The sequence below is a fragment of the Podarcis pityusensis genome, assembly GCF_964106645.2.
Source record: "Podarcis pityusensis genome assembly, chromosome: 4".
Lineage (NCBI taxonomy): Eukaryota > Metazoa > Chordata > Lepidosauria > Squamata > Lacertidae > Podarcis > Podarcis pityusensis.
In genome coordinates, this window is record NC_138027.1 from 75,254,502 (window position 1) to 75,279,966 (window position 25,465).

Below are 25,465 nucleotides of genomic sequence, written 5' to 3' on the forward strand. Positions count from 1 at the left end.
TGAGTGAGTAGGTGGGGAGAAACACTGTTCTCCCCCTCCCATCACCATGCTGTTTATTGACACTTTCAGTGTTGATGCCCGGCCTCTACTGAGGGAAATACATGTATGGTATCAGGCTACTGATAAATGTATGTATCACCCAATTGAGCCACAGCATGGATTTGTCTGCTTGGCACCAGGAGGACAAAATTGCCTTACCCACCAATAGCCTGCTGGCAAGTTGGCCCACGCATCTCCTGCCGTTTGCTTTATGTGAAATGCCTTGGAGTAAGTAGTAAGAAGTATGCAAGAGAAATAACGCCCTGCTCAAATACACATGAGCCTCTACTAGAATATAAAAGACAGAAAAGTGTGGAAATCCAGAAAACAAGGCAGCAGTACTATAGTCACTAGACTCATCCAGTTATTGAACCTAGATTATTTGTAAGTAAGCAATACTTGAAACATGTATAATTGTTCTTATTGTAGTGAAGATGATATTTCAAAAGAGTTGGAAGAGCTGTCTCTGGAGATGCAAGGAGGGAAAGCTGAGAGAGAACCAGTTGCAATAAAGGTAAGTGTCTTGGGGGGGAGGATGCATTCAAAGTGTTGCACTACAGCTGAAAGCCCCAGCCAAAGCAAATTGTGATTTTTTTTTTTTGAGGGTGAAGAGAAAGAAGCATTTGGTACTGTCCAGAGAAGAACTTTTGCATTTGGAAAACTGCCTGTCATTGTGCAGGTCTCCTTTCAAAAAAATACATTAACTTCATACAAACATTCCACTAAAGAGCAGATTCTATAAGGGCTGCATTGAGGAGTCATCTATCTATTTAAAAATAAATAAATCACAAGGTTGTGTAACTGGCTTTCCAAAAGGCACTTGACGCACATATATTTTTGTTCCCTAAAATCTGGTGATTTTTGTCATGAGTGTTTTTTGTAGTTTAATCTGCAACCAGAGAATCTGGTTGCTGCAAATGTATTATGCTCAAGTACTGTACAATTCTTCTATTTTCTGTTGAGAATGTTCTAACTTTAAAATGATTTATTTATTTATTTATTTATTTGCTAGACAGAGAATGACAGTGAAGAATTTAGCTGTTCAAAACAAGATAAAAAAAAGAAAGGAAAGAACAAAAGTTCCAACTTAGATGATGATGACAGTGAAGAAATGGAGGATAAGGATAAAAAGTCAAAGAAGGCCCCCAGGCCCCCAAAGGAAGCTCCCTCTGGCAGTGATGATGACAATGATGACTTTGATGCATTGCTTAAGAAAAAGAAAGGAAAACCTCAAAAATCAAATAGGAAACAGGAACTTTCCGAAGATGATGAAGTTATCATTATCAGGAAAAGCAAAGAGCGTACACAAGCTGCGTCATCTGGCGAGAGCGGTGATGAATTGGACGAAGGCTCGGAATCGAAAAAAGGGCAGAAGAAAAGCCAGAAGGCAAAACCAGCCACTGAGGCTGAAAGTGGTGATGAAGAGGTGGACTCTTCATTCAAAATAAAAACAGTGGCTCAGAAGAAGGCAGAGAAGAAAGAGCGTGAGAAAAAAAAGCGTGAAGAGGAAAAGGCCAAATTGAGGAAACAGAAGGAGAAAGAAGATCTGGAAGCCAATAAAGAACAGGCAAAGCAGAAGGAGGCTTCAAAGAAGGCTGAAAAAGGAACCACTTCAGATCTGGTATCAGAATCTGCCACTGTGGAAAAAGGAGAAGCTTCAGTAGTAGCAGAAGGTAGGTCATATTTGTGAGAATGTGAGGAACAAGTTTGTAGGAATTTCAAGATGAATGCCAGAACACCTGAATCAGTTTCCTTGTTCACTAATTGGTGATCTTTTTTGTTTCGCTTTAAGCTGGCTTTGTAGTAGGAAAATTCATTGCCTGATTTTATTTGGAGACTCTAGAAGTCGTATTGATGCCCTGAAAACACTAGCTGATTTGTGGCCCTGATTTTCTTAACTAATGTGATTCTAAAGCATTTTGCTGAATATAATATATGCAGTTCTTTATGCATGTGGTGAGCAAGGTTTCTGAGTGGGGGCCCTTTTCATACGTCCCCTGTGTTGAAAACTATATCATCGCTAGTACTTAGGAATTTCAGAAACTGCCAAAGACAGTCTGTTTGGGGAAGACCAAACATTGAGAGCTCCTCCAGACAGTCTGTTCTTTGCATTCATCTAGATTTGCTTGCACAAAACCTATGTGGTGGTTAGCCTGTGTTTGGGCTTATTGAGGTCATTCGTTCTGGGTTAGTTATAAATGAGCATTCATCTTGATTTGCTTGTGGGGTGCTAACATGTCTTCCCATTAATCATTAGTTTGTCCCACACATCTTGCCTTCCCATCACTTTCCAAATGGCAAAAAGTCTGTTTCTTATTTTAAAGTGGATTTACTGTGCACTTCAGAGCACTTTAATACACTTTACACAAACCTAAATTTCCAGTATGTGCTTGAATCCCTTCACAAAATTGTGACAGTCTGGAGGGACCCCGAGAGCCTAGAATGCATGCAGAGGGCTTTTCATGCTCCTAAAGGGTCAGTGGCACCCCTACATTTTGTCGATTTTCTCTTTAGTTTTCTTTGTTTTTAAATTCTGCAAATGGATAACTGACTTTCTTGTTTAGGCGATGACAATGAAGGAGAGAAAAAGAAGAAAGAGAAAGATAAAAAGAAAAAGAAAGGGGAGAAAGAAGAAAAAGAAAAAGAGAAGAAAAAAGGTCCAAGTAAGGCCACAGTTAAAGCAATGCAAGAAGCCTTGGCTAAGCTGAAAGAGGAAGAGGAAAGGGCAAAGAGGGAGGAAGAGGAACGGATAAAACGACTGGAAGAGCTGGAAGCCAAGCGTCAAGAAGAGGTACTGCTTGTATTCATATAGGAAGGGGAAAGGATAATGGAGGCCCGCACCTGTATGCTTTTGACTTTGAAAGGAGATTGCAGCCCAGTTAAAGGGGAGCCTGCTGCCAAGGAATGGCTATTCTATGCGTTCTGGAAAGCATTGTGTATGAATATTTGCTTCTTTATAGGAACGCTTGGAGCAAGAAAGAAAGGAAAGGAAGAAACAAAAAGAAAAGGAGAGAAAAGAGCGATTGAAGAAGGAGGGGAAGCTTTTAACTAAATCTCAGAAAGAAGCTAGAGCCAGAGCAGAGGCTACTCTTAAACTACTGCAAGCTCAGGGTAAGGATTGCGATGCACACTAACCTTCTAACTACTTTCCTGTATGTAGACAAAAATGCTGTAGAGTCTTTGCCAGTTTTTGGAAGCTGAGGAGGAATTAAACAATGGGCTCTTATCTGCAATTTTGTTTTTGGCATCTGGAGAAGAGAGTTAAACATGAGCAGGAGTCTTTATTTAGAAGTAAATGCAAACTCCAAACCACCCAATTTCAGTCCTCTTTTATAAGATACTAGCTTCCTGACACTGCAGTCCTATGCACCCTTGGAGCTAACTTTTATTGAACTAAGTAGGACTGACTTCTGAATAAACATGCTTTGACTTAAGCTGCACATCTGTAAGTCATAACAACTGAAATATTTTAAAAGCACCCACCTTAGTATTATTACTTTAAAACTAGCAAATTAAGTTATTTGCATAAAAAGTCTCCAGAGTCCTTTAGTGGAGGTGGACTGCAGAAAAAAATGGTTCATTAAAAAATGATGATGTTGACTTGTCTTGAGTGTCTTTGCAGAAGAGCTGACCTATGAAAGCCAATTAGGGTTTGAAACCATAATTATTTAGAAATGTTTTCTGAGGCTCTTTATTCTGTTGTGGCATGGACATAGTGTGGGAAACACCTTGCTCATTATCCTGTGACAAATTTCTTATCCCCTGCAAACAGCTTGAAGGCTTGGGAGCCCTCAGTTACTTCCCTTAACTCAATCAGTGCCAAGGCTTGTTTGGGTCAAGATGTTCAAACATTTACCCAGTGTGTAATCAATGTCCCTGGTCAACAACCAGGGATGATTCTAGTTCAACAACTTCTGGAGGGCACAATGTTAACTGCTCTACTTGAGATTACTGCATTGCAGGGGGTTGGACTAGATGACCCTAGGGGTCCCTTCCAACTCTATGATTCTATTATTCCCCTGCATTATCCTGTGTTCATTCACAAATCCAGCTGCAGGTCACCAAATGGATTGCATTTCAGTGTTACATTAAATTTTAGTAATAATAAAAATAAATGTTTTTGTTGCTACTTGGCAGGTGTTGAGGTGCCATCCAAAGATTCTGTGCCAAAGAAAAGGCCAATATATGAAGACAAAAAGAAAAAGAAGCAACAGCAGCAGGAAAACAAAGAAGGTAAGAATATTGTTTCTGCAGTACTTTTAAAAATAAAGATTAAAAAAGGCAAACAATGTCAGCCCTTCCTGTCTACTATGTTTTGAAGCACCCTCCCCTTTATGGTATCACAGAGAAAACTGGTATTCCTGTGTATCTTTGGGACTGCATATTTAAAAGCCAGTGGAATTCTTGGCTGACTTTTAAAAAAAGAATTTGTATCAAGAACCCTGAATTTTCTCTAATCAGACTTTGTTAACAAGACTTTATCAACCGAATTCCCCAAAACTTCATGTTAGACTGGCAGTGATTGGTTCTTTTCTCAGTATTGTATACACTGAAGACTGGGAGGAATTGTATGCTAGTAAGAGTCAAGAGGCCTTTAATTACAGTGTATTTATTTTGAGAGATGAATTTTGCAGGACCAGTAATGTACTTACAGTTGCAGTAGTTTTGTTCTGGGCAAATACAACGCATCTTTGTGGTTGGCCTTCTTACTACAGCAAAGCTGTAGTAATTTTCTCTTGTAATTTTAGAAATTATAGAGTTGACTTCCCCAACTGAAGAAGCTGTAGAACCAGTTACACCAGTAAAAGAAGAGATCATTCTTCCAGCAAATCCAGGTCAGTATTAAATCAGGTATTCCATGTTGCTTTCATCTAAAGCAGTAATTCCCAAACTTTCCCCTTGCTCATGGACCAGTTGAAAATTGCTGAGAGTTGTAGCAAGCCACTTAATGATTCCCCCCGCCCCCATGTTGTAGAAATTGTAAAGCACTGAGCTAGAGGCCACATGATTTAAATTTATATTTTATTTATTTATTTAGAGCATTTGAACCCCACATTTCAGTCAAAATGGCTCTCTGGGTGGCTTACATACTACTAATTAAAACAAGAGGCCCTGCCTTCAGGCTTACAGTCGAAAAAGCACAGCAGGCAAGAGAAATGGGACAGGTAGGGGAGAGGAAAAAAGCAAGCTCATTCACCAGTTCTTAAATAGTAGCTCTTACAATGACCAGCAGCCATAGAAACAGTTCAGAGGCAGAGAGTTGCCTGATGGAACTGGTGTTTTGGCTGATTGGACGAGCCCTGTGTCCCATCTCCCACTGAGGCTACATGATGAAATGATGCTACTAGGTGACAGTAGGCCCATAGAATTAAAATCACAATACAATAAAACATTATTTAATTTAAAACACCAACAATGAATATACAATTAGATATCAATATAAATATTTCATGTGGCATATGTGCCATCTCTTCTCTTCAACCACAAATCCACAGACAGGCTGTGTAACCACATACCACCTGAATGAAGCTTGTTGGCCTTTGGTGGCACCCAGACCACAGTTTGAGAATCCTTGATCCTAAAGCATAGAACCAGACTTCTAAAAATAATAATAATAATAATTCTTTTTCTTAAACCTAATGTCAGGCCAGTTAAACCAGCTTTGGGAGCCAACTTTGAGGGTCAGGGGCACCATCTGGGCCACGCCCTCAAGATTCCACAGTGACATGCTCACGTCACACGTGCAAGTTGCATGTCATGCGTGTGACACATCAGCACGTTGTGTGGCATGTGTGCTGGCCCCCTAAATCATGAGGGGCAAGTTGGTACGTCTGTTGAGGGTACTCAGTGTTTATATTAAGCCAATGATAGAACATCTGGCTAATTCAAGTAGCTGTCCAGCCCCATACCTCCTCTGTAAACATATTGATACATTATCCTAAAATAATAATAAAACCTATTATGAAACCAGTTGCTTTTTAGTTTCAGAAGAAAGGGAGGAAGAGGAGCCTGAAGATACAGGATTAGATGACTGGGAAGCCATGGTCAGCGACGAAGAGAGAGAGAAGGGTAAGTGTCTTTTGGAAAAGCAATGGACCACCACCTAGGCCTGAGACCTCTGCTTCTTTTTGTTGAAAGCATAGCACTTCTCTCACAGAGTTGAAATGAGTGAACAAGCACAATATGTACATACTTCGGCTCCACCAAGTCCTTTAAACTGTTGCGTGATCCGCTTGGTTATTGGGTTTACAGGGTTTTCAGCCACTATCTCTGTAGTGCCCCACGCACTAAAAACATGAAGTGTGTGGTCCTATCAGTCAGCCAATAAAAATAAGTTTGAAACCAACCTTCCTTGTTCGTTTAATCAGCGGTTCTCAACCTGTGGGTCCCCAGATGTTGTTGGACTACAACTCCCATCATCCCTGAGCTCTGGCCTTGCTAGCTAGAGGTGATGGGAGTTGTAGTTCAACAACATCTGGGGACCCACAGGTTGAGACAGGCTGGTTTAAATGAATTCACTTAGCAGTATGACTGTGGACAAGGAGGACTTGGGGAAAAGTTGGGTCAAAAGCTTACCATGTTTATGTTTTGAACAATAAATTCTTCAGAATGAATGAATGAATATATATATATATATATATATATATATATATATATATATATATAAAGTCAATAATGGGGTAAGCCACAGTTTCACTTTTTGAAACACCTATACCTCCCTTATTGATTTTGCCGGTCAAGGGAAATAGGACTGCAATTCAGTGCAGGTCTGTCTGTTTTGCATTGTAATATGTGGAAATGCAGTTCTGTACACAGGTAGCTGTATCAGAACAGAACCCAGGTAGAAGTAGCCTTTTAAAATTCGCATCTCCTGTCATCAGAGAGAAAAACTGTCCGCATTGAAGTCAAGGAGCAAAATGATGTGGACGACGATGGAGATGGAGACGGCGATGACGAAGAAGATGAGAGTGAAGAGTATGAAGACGGAGAAAGTGAAGGAAGTGAAGGTGAAGAAGATGAGAAGACTTCAGATGAAAGGGAATCTGAGCCTCAAGCTGCTGGAAAACAATCTGCAGAGAAAAAGCTAAGTAAAGAACTAAGCTCTGATTCAGAAGATGATTCAGATGATGATCGCACTAAAGAAGAACGTTCCTATGATAAAGCTAAACGGCGAATTGAGGTATTTGGTCACAGTCTTTCTCATGTAGTTAATACGATTCGTTCTGAACAAAAGATGCTCCCTTTATTGCTCTCTCGCTCTCTCTCTTGCTTACTTCAGTGTTCCTTTGAAACCTTTTCCATGCCTTTGCTTCTTTGGTGAGGATACGCAATCTTGCACAAATTGTTAAGGAGAAGGAAGCGTTTACTGCTGAAAGCAAATGTCAAAATTGTGGAACTTTGTAGCTTCTGTTGAGTTTCCAGGGTGCACCTTTGCCCAGATAAATTGCACTCACTAGTTTATCATGTATTTTTTTAGAATAGGCTTCATTAAGTTGTCCAAGATGTAATCTTCCTCAAGTCTGTGGCCACATTGGCCAGAGACAATGGGACAGGCTACATGTAGCTACTTTGCTTCTATAACATTAGACAGGGTCAAATTACCCAGTTGTGTATATGGCCATATGGAAATAAAACCAGGTGTCCCAGTAAACCAAGGCTGCTGTTAAGAGCTTCTGTTGGGAACTGGCAAAAGCAGATTTCCATGTTTTTTTTCACCATGACCTTGAGGATTCTAAGTTTCAGCCTAGGATTACTGCCTTTTGGTGTAGATGTCCTGCAATCAGGTAAACTGTAAATGTCTGCTTAATGTGCTAACTAGGAACAAGTATTTAGCTGGAAACAGTGTTTAATGCTTTTTTCTCTGTTTACAATTATATGTTTGAGTTAGGGGTAAGGACTCTTCGGCATAATTTTGAACACTCAAAATTGAGTTGCTTTCCTGTTTAACTGTCTTCATTTCTTTTTCCTTTTGACTTTAGTTGACATTGTTTGTTCTTAATTCTAGAAACGTCGTATTGAAAACAGTAAAAATGTGAATACTGAGATACTACGAGCACCTGTTATTTGTGTACTTGGACATGTAGATACAGGGAAGACTAAAATTCTAGATAAGGTAAGGCGCAGGTGGGTTTCACAAAATTGCAAGCTTTCTGCTAGTTAGCTAACAATTTAACTGCCTGCTTCTACTTAAGCCTGAAATTTTGTAGTAACTTGTGACCACTTAAAATTGCTTGATTCAAAACTGTCACCTGTGCCCTTTCAAAGCATATATTAATCAGCTCATCCAAGTCGTCATTCTTGCTCCCCCCCCCAATTATTCTGCTTTTTTTTGTTTCATGCAGCTCCGCCATACCCATGTCCAAGACAGCGAAGCGGGAGGCATCACTCAGCAGATTGGTGCAACTAATGTCCCCCTTGAGGCCATTAATGAACAAGCAAAGATGGTGAAGACTGTAAGTAAGATCTTTCTCAGAACTCCGTTGATGTGCTTTGAGAAGGAACCATTGAATTATATTATTTCTAGCGACCTCTCCTTTTCTCCACATCTCTTGTTGGAAGCTGGCGCAGTTTGAGTTTACGTTTGTTTGTCCTTTATTTAGAATGGACCTATTTTGAAAAAAACCTTTATTGGCTGAAAACATCTACATTTGCAACATCAGTGCCTTAAAGTTGAGGTTCATGGTTGGCTACTTTGTTGCCCATCATTCTTGTGAGCTGGAGTTGCCTCCTATGTTAGTGGGGGCTTCTCAGATCCATAGCTATTTAGAAAGGCAGTAGGTTTCAGATATTATCTTGCCTCCTGTGCTCACATACTGTTGCGCCACAAGTCTAGCTAGAAAGCTCAAATGGGGGCAAGGCCTTGTCCTCCTATGCCAGGCATGGTCAAACTTGGCCTTCCAGATGTTTTGGGATTACAACTTCCATCATCCTTAACTAACAGGACCAGTGGTCAGGGATGATGGGAATTGTAGTCCCAAAACATCTGGAGAGCCAAGTTTGGCCATGCCTGTCCTATGCTATTTCCATTGCAGCACCTTGCACTGAAAGCTGTTAGTCTCTGCTCTAGAAGAGGAGCTGCATCAAGTTAATGAAAACTTAATGATGCAAGTTTTGTTTTTTTTAAGTACTATGATTATGTAGATTGTGGATGGATTTCTTACATAGATTATGTAAGAAACCATGGCTAAAGTTCAAAATTATTGCTTAGGATATATACACTATCAAAGCTTTGGTTTGCATAAGTTTCAAGGTAGCCAATATTTCGTAATGTTAGTTTGACAGAGAGACGGTCAAGATTCCAGGAATGCTGATCATTGATACTCCAGGACATGAGTCTTTCAGGTAAGTTTGCAATATTTATATCTGGGAGTTTACCATATAATGTTTGAATACATCTATACAAGTAGAAATTAGTTAGATAATGTTCTGTGTGCCTTTTGTTTTCATTTCTAATAGTTTTGCCAAACACTTCTACAGGATAGAATTTGCTTTAGAACAGCTACCTGTTCCTGGCAATTCTCTCTATCTTTTGCCCTTACTTATTGAGTGTACCTTTCCTCCTCAATGTTGCAGCAATCTCCGAAATCGAGGAAGCTCACTATGTGATATTGCAATTCTTGTAGTTGATATCATGCATGGTTTGGAGCCCCAGACCATTGAATCCATAAACCTGCTGAAGTCTAAAAAATGCCCATTTATTGTGGCACTCAACAAGGTAAGATGACTTTTACAATCTTACTGATTCTGCCATAAGATCGTAAGAAGAGCCCTGCTAGATCTGTCCAAAGGCCTAGCTAGTCCAACCTCTTACTTTCAACAGTGGCAAACTAGATGCCTCTGGGAAGTCCCCAGGCAGGACATGAATGCAATATACCACTCCTTCTGCTGTTCCCCAGCAACTGTTGCTCAGGCTAATGTTCAGGCATCGGGCCTAATGGCCATTTCCAAATGCCTTTTTGGGTTTTTTTTTAAATGTGTGTGTCTTTTACTATTTAAAAATATTTATGCCAATTGAGTGCTAAATGTTTGTTCTATCAAGGGACTCTCCTTCAGGAGCAAATCCTGTTAAGTCTGCTTGCTTTGCAAGTTTATCCTTGAATTTTAGAAAGGGAAGAGCTTTCATCCTCACTTCACTCCTGTTGTGAAGCTTGCCACTTGAAAATACTGTATTGAAAATAATGCTTTTTAGGGGCAGAGGTCTCCCACCCTTCAAATCTTGCAACTAGGATGCATAGGAACCTAGAGGTTATTGTGTAATGTTTTATTGTGTTTTTATGTATGTCAGAAGTCACTCAGTGGCTGGGGTAACCCAGTCAGATGGGCAGGATATAAATAATAAAATTATTATGTAATTGTTTCCAGGCATGAGAGTTTCATTGAAATTACCCATCTTGAATAGCATTTCCATGACTTCCAATGGATGGATCTGATTCACATTGACATTTCTTTGCTTGGAAAGAGCAGCTTTCTTCATTTAAAAAAGGGGGGAACCCTGTATGTGCAAGGAAGCTGTGCATTTAGGGGCAGATGGCTCTCTGGGGTGATATGACTCCTCTAGATACTTCATAAATGTTTATTTTGTCTCTTATTTTTATCTGTAAGTCACCTTGAGTCCCTGGTAGGGAAAAAGGTGAGGTATAAATAATAATGACATTTGCTTGTAGATTTCCTACAGTTGCTGTTGACTTGCATGGCTCCTACTGAGTAGCGTAACATTCATTCAATCAATCAATCAATCAATCAATCAATCAATCAATCACAGAGACATTTCTGGTTCTGATTCTGATCTGATTTTCAAGATTGATAGGTTATATGACTGGAAAAAGAGTCCCGACACAGATGTAGCTGCCACTTTGAAGAAGCAGAAAAAAAACACAAAGGACGAATTTGAGGAACGTGCAAAAGCTATCATAGTGGAGTTTGCACAGCAGGTCAGCTGAATTACTATCATTGCTTCCGTTAGTATTTAAAATGTATTTTGGTAGTGGGGAGTCATGCAAAGGCTCCCAAATTTTTGCTGCTGCCTTATTAGCCAACCAAAAATGTATTGACTCTCCCAAGACCATCTGTTGTGCCTCACAAGTGTGGCATGAGGTTAGCAGAATATCTTCTTCTCTTTTTTCCAGCTCTATGCTTGGAGCTGGAGAGAAGGATTCTCCTCCAAGCTTCTTTCTGGAGATGAGAGACTGAAGCATGTGCTTTTACATTGGCACCTGCTGGAGGGTACCTATTGGGTGCAGAGGCAAGTCCACGTTTCTTACCCTCTGTCTCCAGGAGGAGAAGGTGGTCTTTTGCCTTCTCTTCTTCTGCACCTGAGGGGGCACTTGGAGGAACTGTCCAGAGTGGAGGCAAGCTGATATGCTTCCATCTCCCCACTCCTGCCCAGAGATAAAGGATTGTTATGGCTCTCCATTTAAGCGTGGCAAGCACAGAGCCCAAACAAATCTTAGACTCTGGAGCTAGGGAGGGAGCAGGGCAAATCACACATCCCATATCGCTCCTGAGTTTGGAGGAAAGATTGGATTCCTCTCACTTGTCAAGGACTGGCTTTCCTCTCTCAAATTGGCAGCATCTGGTGGGGGGGGGAGTGAGGTTGTTTCACCCTGATTATATGTGGTTGGAGAAAAATATTGGTCAGTAAGGAAGGGTTTCAGGGAGAAGATGAATTTTGAGAGGGGATTTGAAGAAAGAGAGGTAGCTGCATCATGTCATATGTGTTCTGGAAGCGGGTTCAGGGTATTTTTATATAGATGCTACCTGGTGTTTATACTCTTTCTCATACAGTATAATATTTATTTAAAAATTTCTAATAGAAGTTTGATATTTGGTCTAATAGTGTTCAGTGTTTTCCTGCCCTTTTATTTGTACCAGATTCCTATCACACCTTTCTATACTAACTTCTTTGCCTCTTGCTCCTTCCCCTAATGCTGTGCTTGTGGTTTTAGGGCCTGAATGCTGCCTTGTACTATGAAAATAAAGATCCCCGCACATTTGTCTCTCTGGTTCCTACCTCTGCTCACACTGGGGATGGCATGGGAAGTCTAATAGCTCTTCTTGTTGAATTGACGCAAAACATGTTAAACAAGAGACTGGCACACTGTGAAGAGCTGAGAGCCCAAGTTATGGAGGTAATTTGATATGCATCTTTTGATCTGGATTGAAAGGAAACATTCTTTTTGTTGCATGTGGATAACCTGCAGTCCATGGGCAATAGATGAAACCCTCAGAGCCCTTTCATGCATCTGGCACAGGTGCCCATGTTGCAACCCTGCCACCAAATTTACATTTGGTCTCCTCCCTGCCTGAGCAGGCAAAGAAGAGAGCTTTATGAGTGTAGGAGTGTACACCTTGCAGAAGCCTTTTCTGCCAGGAGGGGGAAGGAAACAGATAGCAGGGAGAGAAGAGCGCTTCTGTGGGGTTGGAGAAGCAAAGCAGACAGAGTTGATGTAAGTTGGGAGTCTGAGATCTGGGGCAGCGGGGTGGGGAGTTGACAGAGATTTTTTTTCTTCCTAGGAGAAAAGTTGTTTGACTCACTGTCATCTAAAGTGAGGAGATGAAAGGCAGATTACTGAGAAAATCAACAAAGGAGGAAAATTTGAAAGACAATTTTTTGGAACATGATGTGTGTGCCTGTGCAAGGCTTTCTGCTTGTGGCCTTTGGAGAGAAATGATTTGACTGTCTTCTGTCTCTTAGGTCAAAGCACTTCCTGGTATGGGTACCACAATAGATGTCATTTTGATTAATGGTCGCTTGAGAGAAGGAGATACCATTATAGTTCCTGGAGTAGAAGGTCCCATTGTAACGCAGATAAGAGGCCTTCTGTTACCTCCACCTATGAAAGAACTTCGAGTGAAGGTAGGCAAGCAGCGTGTGGAAACACATTCTCAAATTAACTACTGATGCCTAACGCTATTCAGCAGAAATGCTTGGCAGTTCACGCTCTCCCTCACCTTTCTGGAAAATAATACAAAATAACACTATTATTTCTTCACAGAAATTGCCCTTTGCAGGATCAGGACCATTGAAGGGAGGTGGAGCTTTTGTGTTCAATGGCCTCCTGTTATTTTATCCATTTTTAGTCATGTGGTTTGCCAATGTACTGCTGTTAGCAAAAATAACACCCTTAAATTCTGAGGGCAGAATAAGGCATACAAATTGAGAGTATATACACAACTGTTGTAATGTTGTAGGCCTTTTGAGTTTGTGGTATGATATTTATATGAATATAAAATATGTAATTTAATACAAAACCATTCTCATAGCAATACACTCCATATATATTTGCTTTAATGGTCATATCTAAGTGCAGCATTGTAATATTTTTTCTGCCACAAGGCCACAACTTAAAGCTTTTTTCGGGCCTTGAGCTTTCGAAGCTATGATCCACAAATCTGAAGCTGGAAATAATATCTGAGATATAAGCTATACAGAGTTACATTGTACATCTTTATCTCTCCTTAGAATCAGTATGAAAAACACAAAGAAGTTGCTGCTGCTCAAGGAGTGAAGATTCTTGGAAAGGATTTGGAGAAAACATTGGCTGGTTTACCTCTGCTTGTAGCTTACAAAGAAGATGAAATTCCGGTTCTTAAGGTTAGGCATACATGATCTCTCTCAGAATGGAAATAGCTAGGAAATCTCAGTGTGAGATTAGGCTGCATGAGGACTATGCTGCTTGGAGCTTCATCATCAGAATAACAACTTTTTCAAGGGGAGAAGTCAGACTTTTATTTCCAGGTAGAAGAAAGCATACCTCTTTGATTCAAAGAGTAAAAGTAAAATAAGCCAGTAATAGGGAAAATCCGGACAGAAACGTTGTTGAGCCAGCTTTAGTTTATGAACATGCAGGCAGGGTCATGCCTTATGAGAAGTAATGATTGTTCTTAATAGACGGAATACCTGTGTTTTGAAAAGTAGATTGCTATAAGGTACATGCTGCTCCATCTTCTTGGGTAAGCTATTAACTATTCAGGTTCTACGTAGAATTAAAAAACTTGTATACCTCAGATGCGATTCTGCATCCTTTAGAATCGTGCAAGAATTAAACTGGAATCCGTGCTGAACTTTTAGGTATTGCAGCATGCTCTTGCAGGCCGTGAACATGCGTGTTTAAAATTATCTGCTTTCAAACTCACCAAAGCTACTTGAATTCATTTATTGTACTTCTGGAGTTTCCCCACTTGCTTCTGACCATCTGTTCTTTCCTGGGACACAGTGATAACTACTAAGCGTGGGCAGTGAACTGTCTGCTCCAGGGATTGAGAGGGATGACTTGGAGTTTGATTTGTGGCATTTCTGTCTAAACCTTTTTTGCAGTGATGTGGTAGGCTTAGCTGTTAAGGGTTTGCTTCATATACTGCCACTTCAAGGCATGAAGAAAGCTTTAACTTCCAGTGCTGTGATCAGCAGATCTGAAGCTATAAATCATGTTTGAGATATAAGCTATACATAGTTATATTGTACGTTGTGCCACATAGGGCTGATGAAGATATTGGAATTCTACTTGTACTGTCCAGATGATCTGTGAAACTTGACAAGCTAAGATAAGTGAGATCTCTTAAGATGTGCTATTTTTTTACATTAAAAGGATGAATTAATACACGAATTGAAACAAACGCTGAATGCCATAAAGTTAGAAGAGAAAGGTGTTTATGTGCAGGCATCTACTCTGGGTTCTTTGGAAGCCTTACTTGAATTTCTGAAAACATCAGAAGTGCCAGTAAGTATCCAATTTTCTACTTTACAGTCTTAAATTGCTGTGCTCTGAATTGGAGCATATTATGGAATTGAAAACAGAGATTAATCGGACTTTTCCTCCCATTTCCTGACAGTATGCTGGCATTAATATAGGCCCTGTCCATAGAAAGGATGTTATGAAGGCATCGGTTATGTTGGAACATGATCCTCAGTATGTAGCTTTTTAAAATATACATTACTGTTACTATTTGTATAATCAAATTCCTGTCTTCCTCATCAACCTTATATTTTGTCTCCTAGGTATGCAGTAATCTTGGCATTTGATGTGAGGATTGAACGAGATGCTCAGGAAATGGCTGATAGTTTAGGAGTTAGAATCTTTAGTGCAGAAATTATTTATCACTTATTTGATGCTTTCACAAAGTATAGACAAGACTATAAAAAACAGAAGCAGGAAGAATTCAAGTAAGTAGCATTCTTGTGTTTATTTTTTGCTATGTTGCAAGATGTACGTGAAGGGCTTGTTAGTATCTGAAACTGAAGAATTTTCCAAGTCATTTTCTGAGCTACTTTTTTTAAAGCTAGGGACCAACTGTATATAGGACAGGATTCAAAGAACTATGCATGGAGTTTCTGTATGCCTACTAGTGCTTAGAAAGGAGCAGTTTGCCATGTTGTAAGGAACTGCAGCTGGCAAAAAAGTGCAGAAAACCACCAGGGAGGTCTGTCAATGATATAAGTACTTGAACATATACATTAAGTTATTAAGATCTCTAATGCAAGAAAAATTAAAATTCTGAACCGTAATAAATAGCATTTTACCCTGGGTGTTTTGGTATACAATTTGAGTAAATAAATACCGAACTTTTCAGTGTATAAGACGAGCTTTTTTTTACTGTAAAATAATGTTCAAAAATCGGGGACGTCTTATACACGGATAGTGCGGGGGGGACGGGTGATTGGTAGCAGCCACGATCAGGAGCTTGTCAGCTGTGATTTTGTGGGTGATTGGTGGTTGCGTAAAGTGCTGCTTTGGATTGGCTGGTGCTGCGGAAATTTGGTGGGTGACTGGTTGCTGCGGCAAGTGTTGCTCTGGATTTGCTGCTGCTTCGGCGGTTGAGCGTGCGTTTCCCATCTGCTATTTGTGATGGTGCAGAGGCATGAGTTCGGCAACGCAAGTGATTGTCAGCTTTTGTAATTTGGGTTAGTGGTTTTCGGCATTCCCCCCCCCGAGAAAAGCTCAACAACTCTGGGCCATCTCCCCCCATTTTCTTAAATTTGAGTCCCCAAAAATAGGGGCATCTTATTCGCTGGAGTTGTGTCAGAATTTTTTTGCTGGCGCACTCAGCTGTGTGAGGGACAAGTGATCTTGTTACAGCTAGTTGCTGTGTGTTGTAACTTAGGCTACTAACTCCAGCACCAGGTGCCCACATACTCCTAAAACTATTATTGTTCACTCACCTACTGCAATCCAGGTCTTGTTGATCATTAAAAAAGATACCTGCTCATGACTAGCTATACTATGACAAAGATGCACATCCCACTGAAAACAATAGAGTACCAATACAGTGGTTCCTCTGGTTACGAACTTAGTTCATTCTAGAGGTACGTTCTTAACCTGAAACCATTCTTAACCTGAGGTACCACTTTAGCTAATGGGGCCTCTCGATGCCCCCGGTGCGCGATTTCTGTTCTCATCCTGAGGTAAAGTTCTTAACCTGAGGTACTACTTCGGGGTTAGCGGAGTCTATAACCCAAAGTGTTTGTAACCTGAGGTTTTTTTAACCCAAGGTACCACTGTACGCATTACTGAGATGTGCATTGGTTGTGCAATTGGATCCACTTCCCAGTCCAGCAAAAAGTATACACAGACTCCTGCTGGATAGCTCAGTTGGTCAGAGCATGGTGCTGATAACTCCAAGGTTGCAGGTTTGATCCCCTTATGGGACGGCTGCATATTCCTGCATGGCAGGGGGTTGGACTAGATGACCCTCAGGAACTCTTCTAACTCCATGAGTCTGATTTATGTATGGAGCTTTTTCATAATCAAAATAAACTTTGAAGCAAGGGCTGATTTGTAGAATGACTAACCATAGTGGGTGGCTGTCTGCAATCATTTGGCACACAGAAGGTGGTAAAATTCTCCTCCTTAGCACTTTGTAAAAGATTACAGGTAACCCATACAGTTGAACAACGTAAGATACCTGGTTGTTTAGTACCCTGCCAAGTGTTAAGGAGGATTCTTGCATATACCAGGTGCCGATATAATGTGTAGAATGGATGCCTTATGGGCTAATAAGAGCAGCTTACCACGTTTTTACATGTACATCATGGCTACTACTTTAAAAAGTTATCTGTATCCATGTTTTACTTGTGTTTACCAAAACCTGTTGTTTTTCCCCCCTATAGGCATATAGCAGTATTTCCTTGTAAGATGAAAATACTTCCTCAGTTTATTTTTAATTCTCGAGATCCTATAGTGATGGGAGTCATTGTGGAAGCAGGTCAGGTAAAACAAGGAACGCCCATGTGTGTACCTAGCAAAAATGTGAGTATTCTGTTTTCTTAAACTGAGTCTTAACAGATGGCAGGCTGTGTACTGGCCAGAGTCAGGATATTTGCTCTCTTTACTCTGCCTCTCTTAATATTAGTATAGTCTTAACTTACCATATGGAATAACTATAAAGCAGGAATGGGTGATCTGTGTCCCTCCAAATGTTATTACACTAACAACGCCCATCAGCCCCAGCCAGCATGATCAGCATATTTCCCATTTCTGCCAGGAGCAAGGGTTGTGCATAGTAACCTTCCAGCGTTAGCAGTAGAGAAAACGAACAGCAAGCAGTGCAGTGAATGTAGGCTAGACTAAAGTGTAAGTTTGGGCTGCGTAACAAATGTTTCCTTCATGCTTACATGTCCCTAGATCTAACTTAGCCCTGCAGTTGTGAATCTTAAATTTGACAAGACCTAAATATTTTCTGAAATAATTAAATGCATGAGTAATGGAGCCAATTCAAATACCGACTTAACAACTTGCCTAATCTAAAACTGACCACCTATTGACTAAAATGTTTTCAGCCCAGACCGCTTTGCCAGTGGTGGTGGGTGTTTCACTATGTCTGAGGTCCACAGATTACCCAACTCTGTTTTAAATCATAATCAGTATTACATAATAAAACAGCGTTTTTTATGCACAATAGAGAGAAAACTTGTATGCGGCAGTTTAGAATTGTATCTCTTAAATACAGTCATAGCTGTAGTAGCCTTAAACAACTTAGGAGCTGTGTTCTTGAACTTGCATTGTGGTATAAATGTAGAGATTATAGGGTAGTTTTCACTTGACAAACTCAGTCAGCAAAAGCCCCAAAACATGGAATTCTACTTGTGTAAAAGGGGCTTTCTGCCCCTCTCCTCCCCCTGGCTCAAAGCAGACAGGTATGTTCCAACTGGCAAGCGAAAATGCTTGCACATATAGAACATTCATCATATGCCATGTTGAATTCCATCCATGTACTCCTAGAAACAAGGCCTGGTAGGTGTAGCAGGCCACAAGGTGACTCAAGCCTGGGAGGAGTCCCCCTTGCCAGCAGCAATCCTCAGGAAAGTGATTAATACTGGTGTGAGTAGGAACCTTTGTACAGGAGTCTCCATTATGGTCTTGGTAATATTGCTATGGCTCCCTTAGTTCTGGAAGGTAATGTAAGAATCCATATTGTAATCTTCTATTGTAGAATCTCATTCATATTATGCTAGTAGATGAGCCAATAGAAGATTGGCATATTGATTTGTTATGATTGTATATAGATTTCTAGCAGCAGCCAAGTTTATTTACTGTGTCTACTCTAATCCTCCTAGCTGTGTGTTTCTATAAATTAGTTGGGTTGCTAATAAAACTTAAGAGCTCTAAAATGTCCTGTGTTTCTGTTGCAGTTCATTGATATTGGAATAGTTACAAGTATTGAAATAAATCACAAACAAGTGGATGTTGCAAAAAAAGGTCAAGAAGTCTGCGTGAAAATAGAACCTATTCCTGGTGAAGCACCTAAAATGTTTGGGCGCCACTTTGAAGCAACAGATATACTTGTCAGCAAGGTAGGTGCTTATGTTGTGGGTGGGATGGGCTCGCATTCTTCGAAAGACTCAGTCACATGTTGTGGACATCAAGGAGCAACCCTGTGTGTGCGTTTAGCAGCTTCTGGTGGTGCACCAGCTGCTCCCTTTCCTGAAAAGGAATGCGCTAGCCATGGTAAATCATGCTTCAGTGCACTCTTTTATTGTGCTCTTAACAATTGGCTTTTTCTTTTGAAGTAGAGTGTTGTCCTTGTAAGCGTGTTTAGTTACATAAGCTTAGTTTCATGGACATGCGGAATGAGCACACAAGTTTGTACCAGTGACATGCACCCCAGAGTGCTTATTTATGGCATTCTCAGTATGGCTAAACAGATTAGAGAATCAAGCCAACATTCAATCCACCTGCAGTTTTACACTGATGAAATTGTTATAGAAGTTTAGAGGTAGGTAACGCGAGTTGCAGTGCAGCATTAGCTAGAGGGCTAGAGCTTCCATAACCTTTACATCCTTCCATCAGAAGAGTTGTGGTGATCTTAGGATACCCTCTTCTTTGGCTGTGGCAAAGCTGTCCTGGGACAGATTCAAAAACAGCAGAGGATACAGAATGAGGCACTGCATATCAAAGTGTCTTTGGTGTTTTGAGTTTGCTGCTTGTCAGCCTCTAGTTATGTAATTCTGAATATTATGAGTTTCAAATTGTTAGCTGTCTTGTTATCCCCTGTTTTAGGATAAACACATCTTTTCATGATGAGATATGTATTTATTAAATATTGATGGTAAACCATTGATTGTATTTAGCATATATGCTACTGTAAATATGCAGCATAGTTGATTCTTGCTTGTCTGTTCTGTCCAGAAGGATGTAGTTGCACAAAACATCTCATTTATGTGCTACCAGGACTTATCTGACCTTAAGTAGCTCACATATGATCAGGCATGTCCGAGTACTAAAAGTGGTTTGCTCAAATCTGCCTAGTTAGCAAAGTTAATTTGCACTTGCTTATTCATTTGTGTTATCACAATGTGTATTTTGTGTTCTATCTGCAGATTAGTCGTCAGTCCATTGATGCCCTGAAAAACTGGTTCAGAGATGAAATGCAAAAGTCTGACTGGCAGCTTATTGTGGAGCTAAAGAAAGTATTTGAAATCATATGAAGTTCTTTTAAGCAATGGGCAAGCTAGCATAAACCCACAATTCCTATTACAAAAATCACCAACAGCAGATTATAATGAATGTGCTGTTGATTAACATCTGGGGGGAAATAGGTGGATAAAATGTTTTCCATGAGAAACCAAGTAACTTTCACTGGTTTGACAGTGGTCAATTTACATGTCCCTGTGGCTCCAATGTGCCTGTGCCCCCACTGTCCTCCCCTTTATACTGGCTACTGTTTTAAAGTTTGGCCTTCCCAGATCTCTCATCTGAAATAAAAAAATAATAATTTTTTATGACAGAACTCAACTTTCACTTTTATACTTGGTAAGATCAGTGCTGCAGTATTTGATTGACCAAATTCCTGCAGAGGTTGTGATTCTTGGAATTTTTTTGATGTAAGAATTGTTTATTTATGCATACCTCTTTTTGCCCCTTGATTTTTCAACATTCTTCTGCTTTGTGCCTATAGGAATTTTTTAAGGTAGAAAAATTAGGTAATTGGGTATCTGTGTTTGCTTTGTGTGAAACAATGATGTAAAGCATAGTTGGCTGCCTTTGCTTGCACAGTTTGTCAAACTGTAATAATGTTGACCTGCAAAATAAAGGAAAATGGACATTATCCTGTTAAATTACCTTCTAATAAAGGCAGCACAGCATGCAACATGTATAACTGTCAAGTTAAATTGTTACCAGTGGCTGATCCTAATAATTCATTCAGCTGCAACTTAATTGATACTAGATATGACTGCTGCAGTCTTGTCTTAACTGAACAGTTCTTGTAGAGCTGTTTGCAGTATCTGGTAAGGGGACTAGTAGATTAACACTGCAATCCAGTATTTATAGCCACTGATTCAGGGGGACTTATTATTGGGTAAGTGTGTACATAATCACAATCTAAATCACCTTTAGGATGGTGCAAGCTAGAGAGGATCCCATGTCATGTGAGCAGCACTGCTGAAGTTACATACGACATGGAAGGCAGATCTTGACGGGATCCTACATGCAACTAAGGAACTAAACATACCCACAAACCCCCTAACCCTTCTTGGTTATCTAGTTGCAAACATTCAACCATGTGTTGTCCCCTCACCCTTGTAACTGCAGGGATGCAGCCACTCATGGGTGAGTGGAAGGGAAGGTAGAACTTCCCACTTCGGTCCCTACTTCCCAGTTCCTCACTGGCCCCCAATATCTACTAGTCAGACAGGACAATGAAGCAAGGTACAGGTAAGCCAACAGCATCCTTTCCACAACAACACAGCCAGTAAGTCTGGGATAATGGGAGGGCACCACAGTGGATACAACTGTGTTAAAGAACACTGTGCCATATCTCACTGCATATCTTTAGCCTCTTTCACATGCAGCCTTCAAATATTTCACTGGGCTTTTAATAGCAGAATCACAAAATAAAACGAAATAAGCTGTGATCATTAGGATGTTGAAATTTGCTGGAATTTATCCTATACTTACATGGAACTGGAAGCGAGCACTGCTTTTAGTCAACACAGTAGAAGCAACACCTAGAAACTCCTTGTCTGCTCCTAAAGTCACTATGCAAACAAGCAAACTTTGGAAAAAGGTTATGAGGATGAAAGAGTATTTTTAAAAGAACTGTATTTCTGTCATACCACCACTTTAAACAGGTATGTTTGCCACTGTATGGTGTCTGTAAGCTTGAATGGATAGAAGTGGAATATATAAATGTTTAAACATTAATGCTATTTTATCGCATCATTGAGTTAACAGTTCCTTGAAAAACTTCTCAGAGAGTTACCTCTAATAGAACTGGAGCACTAAGACAATAGAATCTGTACAAATTACATACAGTTCTTTATTAAACAACTGTAAACACTTCACTGTAAAAATCCATAAAACTTTTATAAACCAACATTTTGTAAATAGATTCTATACTACAATAAAAGAATTTGAACACAGTTATTTACATGCAATACTGACAAATTTTGGCACTTTCTTGAAAGGAAATGTACAAAACACTTTCTTCTTTAAAAAAAAGTCAACTTATAAAAACGTAGCTTTACTATCATGCACTTTGCAAATACCTCACAAGCACTTATGGCACAGCTACCAGAGGGCTCCAGGCTCTCACCACATCCTTCCTATAAAATCAGTTCAGATAACTTTCAATGTGCTTCCATAAGTTTGTTGCAAAACCACTTGAACGTTGTCAAGAATGAAGTCAAACGCCATGTTCCAAACCGATTCCACGGACTGCTGCATTAGCCTGTAGGGGGGAAAACATGTCTACTCTTAGAGACTGATCATTACCACCACACATTTTCATAGCTTTGCAAAGAGGGGAGAAGGTGCAATAGCCAACAGCCACCAACCTTTTGGGGCCCAGTATCTATTTGGAAACGTCTAAGACTCCCATGGGCAATAAATGCAGCCATTTCACAGAAAAGAAATGAGTAACTGAAGCAAGAATAGCATGATGTGGCTTCAAACCCAGTTTACAATGCTATTTTGCACTAAGGAGCTGCTCGGGGAAGGAGCAGCTGCAGATCCCACCACCCAGATAGATTTTCCCAGGGCTGAGCTGCTCAAGCTCTGGTTGGCTAATGGTAAGTATCAGAAGTTGAAGTCTTTCTGCCTATCTCCTGGTCTGTTCCCTCACCTCTAGTGGGGAGCCTGGCTGTGCTTGGTTGGTTCACAGCCATGAGGTAGGGTGACATTACCCATTTTTCCTTCCTAACTGTAGCACCAACTTCAGTCTATTGTCTACCAAGATTAGATAGAGCATTCTATTCCTCCCCACCAGTGCACGCTGAAATTCCCCTCAAATGAAAAATGCACATGCACATACAGAACTGAATACCACTGAAACAACCATAAATACAATCCAGAAATCCTATGGTCTCTTGGAGGATGATTCATGGGCAAAGCAAGCACTTGCTCTCCCTTCCCAGAGAGTCAAGACAAAGTGCTCTGCCTTCAGAGGATGATCCAATGCCAGATTGCCACCTCACTACAGTGGAAAGGGATGTGCCAGGAGAAAGCTTGAATCCGAAGGACCCAATGTCTTCCTAGTCCCAACACAGGCACCCCGAAAAGCCTCCCAGAGAGTGAACTATACTAGCCTTGGAGTTCATTTCTGTCTTACTGTCCCCAAAGGGAGGGGAATAGTATAAATTTTAAAAAACAAACAGAAGGAACACAAAGGCACCCACTTCTTATTTGGTAGGGCTTTGCATGAGGGGTTCAACTTCTTTCACTGACTATGTTTGTTTGTTTGTTTTGAATGGTTGGCAACAGTGGAGGGTGGTTCATTAGGGCTACTGGGGAATGGCCCAGCCAACCTCAGTCTGCCCTCAGCCACCCCCCACCTGCTTGTCTTCTTTCTTACTAGTCCATAGGGCAGCACTGCCTATTGGCTTCCTCCTCAGTCTCAGTGTTGCCCATGCAGGGCAAGAGCTATGGGGACAAACATTACCTGGCTCCACCTGTCGTTGGCTATAGTTCTGCCTGTCAATGATTCTAGATCCACCTACTGTTGGGGTCCCTACCTTCCCAGTCCCAATGGGAATCAGCCATGATAGGTTGGCAGATGGAAATCTCTCTTGCTGCAGAAAGAAGCACTAAATGGCAAGCCTATACAAGAACGTATGAGTGCACTTCCTTTGCCACTGCAGTGCAGCAGTGCCCCAACTCAGCTGCTGCCAACTGGGAACCCTCTGAACCTCCCTTTGCTACAGAAGAGGAAGGTGCTTGGGTGTCCATGGCTGCTTTCAAAATGCTGGGGAGGAGGGGAGAAGAACTAGTTTCAATGGCATTTTTAGAGAGTGTCAGAAGTATTTGTCTGTTTACAACTCAAACTTAAGGCAAAAAGTTCACAAAGGACATGGCATTGCTGATGTTCTGATGAACATATCTACCATGGCAGCGTGACACTGGAAAACTCAATAGCCACAAACAAATGCTACAATGAGAACAAATGCCCAAATTCTTTGCAACAAAAAACCCAATAAGCGCATGGAAAGACCTTTAGTTGGGAAAATGAACAGAATGAGTAGAATGAGAATTAACACTTTTTTCCCCCATCAAGCTTTCATAATTGCCTTTTTAGATGGATAAAGAAAGTTCTATAACAAAATGTGAATTGGTAAGACCCAAAATTAAGCTACCTTTTCATATATTTGATGACCAGATCCAACTTTTCTAAATCCTTTTCTTCTATCAAATCAGTACAGTACTTCACAACTTGTAGGATGTCTTCCTCCATGGGATCTGTGAAATGAAATGGACAAAAATTTAATGCATTTTTACCCTGCTTGTGGTACTGTGGCTCACAATAATAAGAGAGACATACACAGGTCCTGCCACTAGCCTTACATACTACAAAAGACCCACAAAGTAAGGGAAGTGGAGGTAAAAAGTAAGAAAAGGGAGGTCAATTTTCCAGCTAGGACAAAGTGAGCTATTTGAGGGATGCCATCCAGTTCAGGCCAGGATGATCTTCCCCTCCCTGGAGCTCATCTGAATAACAACTGGTAGTTCCTTTTCCTTTAGTCAATGCATGGGGTCTAGTGTGTTCATATAGGGCTATTAAATACAATCCTAACCCCACATACCTAGGAGTAAGCACCGATTAATTCAACAGGACTTGCCTTTGAGTAGATGTGGTCAGGAATAAATGTGCTTTCAGTCAGGAAGGGTAGTGTGACGCACACATTTATAATCTGCTATTATTTGGAGGCTGCTGCTGCGGCAACTAAAGCCCTCCTTGTATGAAGATTCCCTAGCCAAGTAAAGTTCTGTCTCTACCTTTCCCTTCTTGGAGAAGGTTGTTCAGTGAAACCTCCTTCAATCCTCAGGCAAACTCATCTTTAGATCATGAACTGTCTGGCTTTTGGTGTGAACACGGCATTAAGACTGCACCTGTACTCCTGACAAACTATCTTTATCCACAGATCAATATGGAAATTTTTACCTATTATTAATCTTGAGCTGTTGATGATTGTAGGATTTATCAGACACTTGCGGAGCCACTGCTTCCTACAAATAGTAACCATCTCAAGTCTGTAATATCTGATCATTATGCAATTTGAAACCAATGTTTTAGGAGATACCATGGCCCAAATGATGCTTTCAGAAATGTGAATGCCCTTGGAACACTACAGAAGAGTTACGTGAGAGCCCATCTTTTGCCAAGCAACAAAGAGAATAAGGCTGCACATGCTTATTACTGCTAAAGTATTACTTACTTTTCCCCAGTAAGATGATGGAAATAAAATTATACAGTGGTACCTTGGTTTTCGAACGTAATCCGTTCCAGAAGACCGTTTGAGTTCTGAAATGTTCGAAAACCAAAAACTCAATACGGAAAACAATAAGGAAGCCGCGTGGCATGTTTGATTTCCAAGGCGTGCGTGTTCAAAAACCGAAGCATTTACTTCCAGGTTTACAGTGTTCAAAAACTGAAATGTTTGTCAATGGAGACATTCAAAAACCGAGGTATCACTGTATTTGAAAGGAAAGAAATA

The 25,465-nt window shown here is 40.5% G+C and overlaps 2 protein-coding genes across 3 annotated transcripts in view; one reads left to right on the forward strand and one right to left on the reverse strand.

The window, feature by feature from the left end:
• EIF5B (eukaryotic translation initiation factor 5B) overlaps nucleotides 1-20,634 on the forward strand; it is a 30,807-nt gene extending 10,173 nt beyond the window's left edge. The window contains exons 3-24 of the mRNA XM_081003645.1: nucleotides 469-553; nucleotides 1,052-1,712; nucleotides 2,604-2,830; nucleotides 3,000-3,150; nucleotides 4,177-4,272; nucleotides 4,788-4,874; nucleotides 6,022-6,108; nucleotides 6,921-7,219; nucleotides 8,045-8,152; nucleotides 8,382-8,492; nucleotides 9,314-9,381; nucleotides 9,613-9,754; nucleotides 10,839-10,970; nucleotides 11,985-12,167; nucleotides 12,734-12,895; nucleotides 13,502-13,633; nucleotides 14,628-14,759; nucleotides 14,872-14,948; nucleotides 15,038-15,202; nucleotides 17,147-17,285; nucleotides 18,668-18,829; nucleotides 19,856-20,634. Of these exons, the coding sequence (XP_080859771.1) occupies nucleotides 469-553; nucleotides 1,052-1,712; nucleotides 2,604-2,830; nucleotides 3,000-3,150; nucleotides 4,177-4,272; nucleotides 4,788-4,874; nucleotides 6,022-6,108; nucleotides 6,921-7,219; nucleotides 8,045-8,152; nucleotides 8,382-8,492; nucleotides 9,314-9,381; nucleotides 9,613-9,754; nucleotides 10,839-10,970; nucleotides 11,985-12,167; nucleotides 12,734-12,895; nucleotides 13,502-13,633; nucleotides 14,628-14,759; nucleotides 14,872-14,948; nucleotides 15,038-15,202; nucleotides 17,147-17,285; nucleotides 18,668-18,829; nucleotides 19,856-19,963 (3,514 nt within the window). The 3' untranslated portion in view covers nucleotides 19,964-20,634. The remainder of the gene's footprint in view (nucleotides 1-468; nucleotides 554-1,051; nucleotides 1,713-2,603; nucleotides 2,831-2,999; nucleotides 3,151-4,176; nucleotides 4,273-4,787; nucleotides 4,875-6,021; nucleotides 6,109-6,920; nucleotides 7,220-8,044; nucleotides 8,153-8,381; nucleotides 8,493-9,313; nucleotides 9,382-9,612; nucleotides 9,755-10,838; nucleotides 10,971-11,984; nucleotides 12,168-12,733; nucleotides 12,896-13,501; nucleotides 13,634-14,627; nucleotides 14,760-14,871; nucleotides 14,949-15,037; nucleotides 15,203-17,146; nucleotides 17,286-18,667; nucleotides 18,830-19,855) is intronic.
• Nucleotides 20,635-21,563: 929 nt separating this feature from the next.
• REV1 (REV1 DNA directed polymerase) overlaps nucleotides 21,564-25,465 on the reverse strand; it is a 50,018-nt gene continuing 46,116 nt past the window's right edge. For both annotated transcript variants that reach the window (XM_081003644.1, XM_081003643.1), the window contains exons 22-23: nucleotides 24,107-24,209; nucleotides 21,564-22,206 (exon numbers count right to left, since the gene is read on the reverse strand). In XM_081003644.1, coding sequence (XP_080859770.1) covers nucleotides 22,095-22,206; nucleotides 24,107-24,209 — 215 coding nt within the window. In that variant the 3' untranslated portion in view covers nucleotides 21,564-22,094. The remainder of the gene's footprint in view (nucleotides 22,207-24,106; nucleotides 24,210-25,465) is intronic.